This window comes from Nematolebias whitei, chromosome 8 (genome assembly GCF_014905685.2).
Source record: "Nematolebias whitei isolate Nwh7 chromosome 8, NemWhi1, whole genome shotgun sequence".
Lineage (NCBI taxonomy): Eukaryota > Metazoa > Chordata > Actinopteri > Cyprinodontiformes > Rivulidae > Nematolebias > Nematolebias whitei.
In genome coordinates this window covers 17,891,658-17,900,618 of record NC_056505.1, presented here as the reverse complement: position 1 = coordinate 17,900,618, position 8,961 = coordinate 17,891,658, and the positions used below count along the sequence as shown (strand labels likewise).

General features: G+C 39.6%; 1 protein-coding gene across 1 annotated transcript in view; it reads right to left on the bottom strand.

Annotated features, from left to right (window-relative positions):
• ntrk2a (neurotrophic tyrosine kinase, receptor, type 2a) overlaps positions 1–8,961 on the bottom strand; it is a 90,930-nt gene that overhangs the window by 68,682 nt on the left and 13,287 nt on the right. The window contains exons 6-9 of the mRNA XM_037680069.1: positions 4,724–4,857; positions 2,516–2,648; positions 2,305–2,376; positions 178–405 (exon numbers count right to left, since the gene is read on the bottom strand). Of these exons, the coding sequence (XP_037535997.1) occupies positions 178–405; positions 2,305–2,376; positions 2,516–2,648; positions 4,724–4,857 (567 nt within the window). The remainder of the gene's footprint in view (positions 1–177; positions 406–2,304; positions 2,377–2,515; positions 2,649–4,723; positions 4,858–8,961) is intronic.

The following is an 8,961-nucleotide window of genomic DNA, read 5'->3' as shown; positions in this document are numbered from 1 at the left end:
GAGGAGAAAAACTGCCTTATCCTCTGTTTTACTTTATCACATTGGACTACTAGCCTGGATCAAACTTATTTTTTTTTTTGTGCCTTTTCTTTCCAAATAAAAAAAAATGAGTTTGCTCCAGGATATAAGTCCAATATGATAAAGTAAAACAGAGAATAAGTGAGTTTTGCTCCTCACCATCCCAGGGCTGTTCCATGAAGTGAGCTTGGACCTGCTTTTGGTCTGAGCCGTATGCGTTTCGAACCACCAGCGTGTACATCCCGTTGAAGATGTGTGTAGGGTTGTCCAGCTGCAGACAGCCGTGGTATTCTCTCTCTGTGACGTCATGGATCATTGTCATGATGTAGTTGCCCTCCTCCACCTCCTTATTATCCCGATACCACTGAAAATCAGGCTGGGGGTTTGCTGTAAAGTACATAAAGTACATATATTAAAACAAATGAGTGATTTTAATTTGGTTCACCATATCTCAGTAGCAGAACATTTTATATTTGTGCTATTATGACTGTGAATTTGTTCAATTAAGCATAAAAAGATCTAGCATTTCTTGAAGGAACGCATGTCACCTGTCGCCTTTCATGCTTGAGTTTTAAACAAAAGACATTTAAATTGAGAAGAAACTAAGCTTGAGCTGTTTTGGTCAAACTTTGTAAACGACTATGCTTAATCTCGTGCGATATTGCAAAATCGTGCATGATCCATTAGAACTCGAAATAGATGTGAAGGATGACTCTCTGCTACAATCACATCAAAATTAGCTCAATGTCTGTGAAATGAGTGGTTTGAGCTAGCTAAGGTTGATTAGCTTTAGTGGCCATCTTGAACTGAGTTAACTCCAAAAGTTATTCAGTTGTAGATGTGCATCCAGGGATTATGTTCTGAAGCTTTCATTAAAATTTGTGTAGTACAGTAGTCCCTCGCTACTTCACGGTTTGACTTTCGCGGACTTGCTCTATTGCTGTTTGTGGATGTACAGTCCATAATATTGTACAACCAAAAATAAATAAATAAATATTTTTAAAAATTGCACAGGACACATAATTATCAATTGTAATATTATTCATGTGACTGGGACAGTATTGGATAAAGTACTGTACAATAAAAAGTTAATGAAAAAATAAAATACTTCTGACAGGCGCCGCCATTTTGTAGTTTCTCTCAGTAAGCCTACACTGTATTCCCGCTCATAACGACCGCATTTCCCAAAAGGCAACAGAAGCCCCGTTTCCTTCTGCTGAAAAAACAGAGGTAAAGTTTTGATCTGATCAGCACCCAGCGGATGCAGAGAAGCCGCACTGAACCCACCGAACCAGAGCAGAAGCGGAGCAGAACCAGTGCAGGACCAGACCTCCAGACCCATTGGTAAATCTTGAGAGCTGGTAGTCCACGCAAGAGGACTTCCGAGCGGAGACACGCGCCAAAGGTCCCAAGTAGTTTCTAAAGCACATCGGGACTTTTTTCATCCAGACTTAGACCCGCGCTGGCCAACCAAAGGTCCCCCCCAGCACTCTAGCGCTGCACTGAACTGGACCATAACCAGACCTCCAGACTCAGCAGTGAACCCAAGAACTCCTTGCCGGTCCATGTAGACCTCTGTGGGGACACCCTTGTAAGTAAAATTTATTAGCTACATTTAAGTATGTTGTTAAAATTAGTAGGTTTAAGAGTCAAGAACATTGATTGTGAGCGTCATTGCTGTAGGGTAGGTCTACAGAAGCGATCCGAGTCAGACCAGAACAAAGTTGGACGGCACCGAGAGCTGTTGCTGGGTTCTGCAGAGTCCGGTTGGTACCTAAAATTTTGTAGCTACATATACGTATGTTGTTAAAATAATGTAGGTTCAAGCATTTAGAACAATGCAACCATGTGCAAAAGGTTTCTAAAGACTTAAAATACATATAAATACTAAAATAAATATAATGTTGCTACTTTGTGGAATTTCACTTACTGCTGGGGGTTCGGAACCAAGCACCCACAATAAACGAGGGACTACTTTAGTTTGTAAAATATTTTACCAACAAAAACGGGGTTGAATCCAATAGATGTTGTTTTTTTACACAAAGATGTCACACAATGTGTAGAATTCAAAGTATCAGCAGCTGTTTTGAATTTGATTGACTCCTAAATCCATTCAGTTGTAAATGTGTAATCAGTGGTTACTTTACAGAAATGTTTATAAAATGCATCCACTGTTCATGAAGTATTTTGCTAATGCTGCATTAACACACACAGGCTTAGGACGAGGATGATAAATAACATCAAAATGTAACTAAATGAGATTACTGTGTGGGATTTTTTTCATACCTGCCACGCTGAAGGGGATACACCAGTGATGGTCGGAGATTGCATCACTCAGTTTTGTGATTTTAGGAGGAACTGAAAATATGGAGGAAAAAGTAAAGTTTTAGAGAAACTGTGTGAAGTCGAGCAAATCTAAATAGGAACTGGAGGCTTGTCAGGTTTTACTGTTTAGACATGTTAATCTTCTTTTAATTGGAGCAGATGGTAAACGTACAGAGGATATCAAGCAGCAGAGACGACTCCCTCCCTCCAACAATGTTTTCAGCTGAGCAGGTGATTTTACTGTTGTGATCCAGCGACGACAGGTTGGACAGCCGCATCACCGAAATCTGGCCTGACGTTGCGATCTGCGAAACAAAAAGAAGGCAATAAAATGATCATAACCTCTTTGTGTGAATTAATCTGTGGTGTTATTTTAAAATGATGTTCCACAATAGATGGGGGGGGGGGGGGGGGGGTATCTGCTGAAATTGTGCTTAAATAAAAATCAAGATTCTTTTAAAGCAAGAGCGTCGAGCTTGTAGTGGTTTGAACATGGCTTACGACCCACTTTTCAGTCAGAATTTTAGATTTATATATTTTTTCTGAGTAAAAAAATATGAATAAAAGCAATTTTACAAAGAGTTTGATCAGTATAAAATGTATGTGAACGCAGAACAAGGGAGAGGAGCAAACAAATGATAATCAGGTCATAAATATGACTTTTCGTAGCACAATTAATATGTAAGTGAACACGTGAAGCCATCTAAACATAATAAGGTTTAGGGTTTTTTATTAAGTTCATATTTTTAAGTGGTGAGCTTTGAACATGAACTATCTCGGTTTCATTCTATATGAGCGGAGCTTTGAAATCGGTAACTTGCACAACACTGCATAAATGTTACTCATGCTTTGCCTCAAATAAATACCAATGTTAGAGTATAATTTTGTTTGTTTTGTTTTTATAAACATCAGTAGATCAATAAATGTTGAACCCTATCATTTCAATAAAAAAGATAATGTTCACTTCTTTAATAACTGACTTTGTGAACAACTGGAAAAGTTGCAAACGGCAAACATTATTAAAAAGACAGTTCAAACATAATGAAGCAGGATTCTGTGAAAAGGTTTCTTTGAAAAACATCTGTTTGGAATATTAGTGTTAAAAGAATGTTTAAAGATAGAAGTGGAGTGCTGTAATCTCAAAACAACCTAAACTTCAAAAACGTCTTTTTTTTTTATGCAAGCATTATTGTATAAACTAATACATCACCACCAATTTAAGCATTGCACATTTACTTCAGCAGAAATGTTAGTACACTTCACTTGAAGGGCTAAACTGCCTTCTGCTATTTGCACTTGAAAATAACCACAATCTAAACAAACACTGAAAAGATTTAAAAGTTTCAAATGTATCTTTTGAAAAAAAAAACATTTGGACAGTATGATGTTGTGTCTAACCTTTCGCCCACTTGAAAATATTGGAACTATCACCTTGATAAATTCTCCTTTTGCATGCAAAATATGGTACCACTTTACAATAAGGCTCCCCTTATAGATGGCTAATAAATAGATATGCTATTAATTCCTCTATAAACACTTTAAATAATTAATAATTGTTTATTATGCATTAATTAAGTGTGACAGAGAGACAAAATTGACCAGTTTCTTGCCAGTGAGCCAAATCTGTTCACCTGTATCTTTCATCTAGAGTTGTTATATTAAATTCAATTCAGTTTATTTATATAGCGCCAAGTCACAACAGAAGTCATCTCAGGGCACTGAACAGAAACATTCATATATAAAAATAAGAAGTTAACACTATTTATCTGAGGAGCAGACTGCTTTGAATTTAACTCCATCGCAGAACTCTCATCTTGAGCAAGCATGAAGGCGACAGTGGAAAGGAAAAACTATCTCATGAAGAAGAACCTTTTAGCAGAACCAGGCTCAGAACCAGCGGTCATCTGCAAACATTTCAGACTAAGTAATTAACTTATAAGCACAATAAGTATTTGTAAAACTATGTATTTTAGCATATAATATTAATTGTAGATACTTATAATGCAGTGATAAAGTACAATATTATATGCTAAAAAAATTGGTTTACAAATGCTTATTGGGGTTACAAGGTATAAACTTAGTTTGAAATGTTTAATACAACAACTCTAGATGAAATATATAAATTAACAGATTTGGCTCGCTATTTGGCAAGAAACTGGTCAATTTTGTCTTTGTCACTCTTAATTAATGCATAATAAGCAGTTATTAATTATTTATAAAGTGTTTATAGAGGGATTAATAATGTATCTATAAACTATTTATAAACCATCTATAAGGGGAGCCTTATTGTAAATGAGTACCCAAAATATTTGGCTTTTACACACAGTCACAACATTGATAACACAACTGCACTGGTGTGGGTGTTTGGGTGTGAGCTAACCTCATAGTTGGAGACCAGCACCATGTTCCAGATCAGCTCAGGCGAGGGCACACCAGAGGTGGTACAGGACAGTTCCACGTTCTCCCCTTCCTTTACGGTCACTTTGGATGGGCTCAGCGTTGCCATGGGAACCTCTACATACAACCATAGAGTGGGATGAAAAGGTAGCAGGGTATGGAGAATGAGAAAGGAGAGGAAGGAGGTGCAGAAAGGAGCAAACTTAGGATTCATGGCCAACTGTTGTTCCTCTAGTTAAGACACGAGGCACGTAACGTCCCCAACAAGAGGAGTGGAAGAGCGGGCAAACACACACACACACCTCAAAGTGAAAGAGAAAGACACACAGGGTGAGACTTCAATTTTAATCTCCCTGTCCTCTGCTCTCTTTCACCAGCTTTCATTAAAGCACCCCAATCAAACAGTAAGACAAAGAGACAGAGTTCAAACACAGTGATGGTTTCACTGATTACCAGTGCATGTCTATAGCAGGCCAAGCACTAAATTGATTGGACACAGTCTGACGCCTCTGTCAAAGCAAAGACACTCTGTGTGTGGCTGTGTTTGTCCTAATGTGTGTCTACAGATTTGACCAGGAGGTGACCTGGGCATGACCAATCAGACTCAATGAAGACCTTGCCATCTTTGTCTAATAACACTGTTGATAGAACAAAACTAATATATAGAAAGACAAAAGAAGAGAAAAAAATAGTCGTTGACAGCGACTGCAGATAAAACCGAAAAGATTTCTTATCAGTCCTCCCTCCCCTCCACTCTCTAACATCTTCTGTCCATCAGCAGAATGCTTATCTCCAGGGAAACCCACTTATCACTATGGCAACCCACTCAATCACTGAGAGATGCTGTAAAAACCAGTCATTTTGGTGGTGGCGGGCCAGCTACCATATCAGATTTAAATATCTTGACAGGTTCTTGGTGAGTCAGCATTCTACTTCCACAGGTCGCGTTAGACTCACCTACACAAACACTTCCCACCAAGATCAACTTGGAAATCGTGGTATAATGTCGGCAAATGGTTCTGGATTTAAGTCCAGACATTATCTGCTGCTTCGTAAAAATTATGTCCACTATTTACAAGCAGAACTTAAATATAGTATCTGGTTGACACATCTTGACTGGACCAACCCTGTGGTTTGCAACACATGTCGCTGTTTGTTGCCCGTTATTTAAACTATGAACACTTTTTATTCTGTGGTGTATTTTAATCAGATTTGAATTTTAGCTCATATCTGATTTGGCCATTCTGCCAGTATTTGAATGTGATCCATAAGATCTTAAAAGGGTTCAAATCAAAGATGATCAAAAATGTTGGTGATATATTCTGTGAGCCACTTTGTTGTAATGGTTTATGTTGTGACATGGTGGCCCATCGCACTGGAAAATCCTCAGAAATCAAGAAATTGTTCCTTGATTGTTAAAAGAAGGTGCTCTTGGAGAAAACGTTGACACCACTATTTATTCACGGCAGTGTTCCTGGGTTGAACCGTGCATAAGCTTGGTACGTTGGGTGAGGAGCAACATGTGGAACATTGATAGGATGCTCCACTCGTTGGTGTGACAGAACCTGTGGTAGAATTTGTCTTTTCTTCTCTGGACAAAAGATTTTCCATAAGCTCCAAACTAATAAACGAGGACTGATCAGGAGGATTTTTTTCTTCTGCTGATAAGTCTGCGTGCTCCCTGCAGATTTTTAGTCTGTCCTTGGTGAATTAAAAAAATAAAATAAAGATTTTTGTTTCCCTTCTTGTCATTTAGTTGTCCTAAAGTCTTTGCCTCAGATGCGTTCACACTCACCTGCTGCTGATGTTGTACGTCTGAACTAATTGCAAATTTATGTGGCTCAAGAAATAAACAATCCTGGAGCTTGATGGACACTCGAACATACACAGCTGAACCTCTAACCTTGGGCTGGTGGTGATTTGGAAAACTGTTTAATTATCTCATCAGCAATTTAATTTCAAGTGAGGCAATTTAATGTAAAGCAATGGTTGCTGCAAGCCTTTTTTGGAGGCAACTATTGGTAACACCAATGATTTAAATATCTCCACCCATTTATGACAGCTTGATATTTTGATATGACCACACTGAAAACAAATTAGCTGATAATTTTGTACCAGGGCAAAAGATGTGGTGAAAATGTTTTAGGTTTTTTTTTGTGAGCAAACTCCAAAAAAACATGTGTTCTGCAATGACTGAATATTTAATTGATGACTTCTTACTGTAATCTAAACAGTCGCCACAAAAAACAACTGTAAGGTTTATAAAACACAACATTTGTGTAACATAGAAAAGTTTTAGGAGTATTTGCACACAGGAAGGTAATGAGCATGAAAAACAGGTGTGCAGAACAACAAAGACCAGATGTGACAAAGCAGCAGCAAAGTACATTTACAGCTGAAACTGAAACTTTTCTGTTATGAACATGAAAAGGTTCTGAATCCACAAGTCAAAATAATAACTACAAGACCAAAACATAAAAGTTTTTGACATCAAATGCTAAAGACAAACTCTGAACTTTAACTTGGAAAACACCTACAGCAGCATCATAACACCAGTTAGACGGATTTATTTTTGGTTTAGTTTTCATTTCAAGATTAAGATAAAAAAAATCTAAATAAGTAGATCAGACTTTTATGTTTATTATCATAAATTATGGAACAACCCCAGCAACTCTTTGAAAGCTATTTAAAATAGTGTAGATTAGTTTGTTTGTCACTATTATTAAGATATAGATATCTTACAAACTAACTTTGCCTTATTTAAAATATATACAGTATGTAACAAAACACTGGTAAGGTCTATTCAGAGGTATTGGAGAAGTGAGTCTGATCGTTAGTCGAACCTCAGATCCAGGAGGAACGATATAGATTCTGTCCTGGCTGTGGAAGATTGGATCAGCTCTTTACCCTCACTAAGATCCTTGAGGGGTCATGGGAGTTTGCCCATCCAGTCTACATGTTTTGTGGACTTGGAGAAGGCATTCGACCGTGTTCCTCGGGGTACACTGTGGGGGGGGGTGCTCCATGAGTAAGGGATTGGGGGCCCGTTGCTACAGGCTGTTCAGTCCCTATACAAGTGGTGTGAGAGTTTGGTTTGCATTGCTGGTAGCAAGTCAGATCCCTTCAGGTTGGGAGTTGGACTCCGCCAGGGCTGCTGATTCTGTTCATAACTTTTATGGACAGAATTCCATCTGCTCCCAAAAACAGGTCTCACATGAAAATGAGTTCTCGTGACTCAAGGAGACTACATGTATAAATAAAGGGTAAATGAAAAAATAGACAGAATTTCTCGGTGCAGCCAGCTGGCGGAGGGTTTCTGGTTTGGTGGCCTCAGGATTCCATCTCTGCTCTTTTCAGATGATGTGGTCCTGTTGGCGTCATCATGCCGTGATCTTCAGTTCTCACTGGAGCAGTTCGCAACTGAGTGTGAAGAGGCTGGGATGAGAATCAGCACCTCCAAATCTGAGACCATGGTCCTGAAACGGAAAAGGGTGGAATGCTCTCTTCAGGTTGAGGGTGAGGCTCTTCCTCAAGTAGAGGAGTTCAAGTATCTTGGGGTTTTGTTCACAAGTGAGGGGAGAATGGAGTGTGAGATTGGCAGATGGATTGATGCAGCATCTGCAGTATTGTGGACTCTGTACCAGTCCGTTGTGGTGAAGAGGTAACTGAGCTGTAAGGCAAAGCTCTGTTTACTGGTCAGGCTACGTTCCTACCCTCACCTATGGTCATGAGCTCTGGGTAGTGAATGAAAGAATGAGATAGTGGATACAGGTGGTTGAAATGTTTCCTCCACCGAGTAGCTGGACTCTCCCTTACAGATAGGGTGAGAAATTCAGTTATCCAGAAGAGACTCAGAGTAAAGCCGCTGCTCCTCCACATCGAGAGGAGCCAGCTGAGGTGGTTCAGGCATCTGGTAAGGATGCCCCCGGGGCGCCTCCCTAGGGAGGTGCTTCGGGTATGGCCAACTGGAAGGAGATCCCGAGGAAGACCCAGGACACACTGGAGAGACTATCACTGGGTTGGTCTGGGGACACCTTGGAATCCTCCCAGAAGAGCTGGAAGAGGTGGCTGTGGAAAGAAATGTCTGGGACTCCCTGCTCCAGCTGTTGCCCCCACGACTGTCTTCGGAACAAGCAGAAGATGATGGATGGATGGATGGATGGATGGATGGATGGATGGATGGATGGATGGATGGATGGATGGATGGATGGATGGATGGAG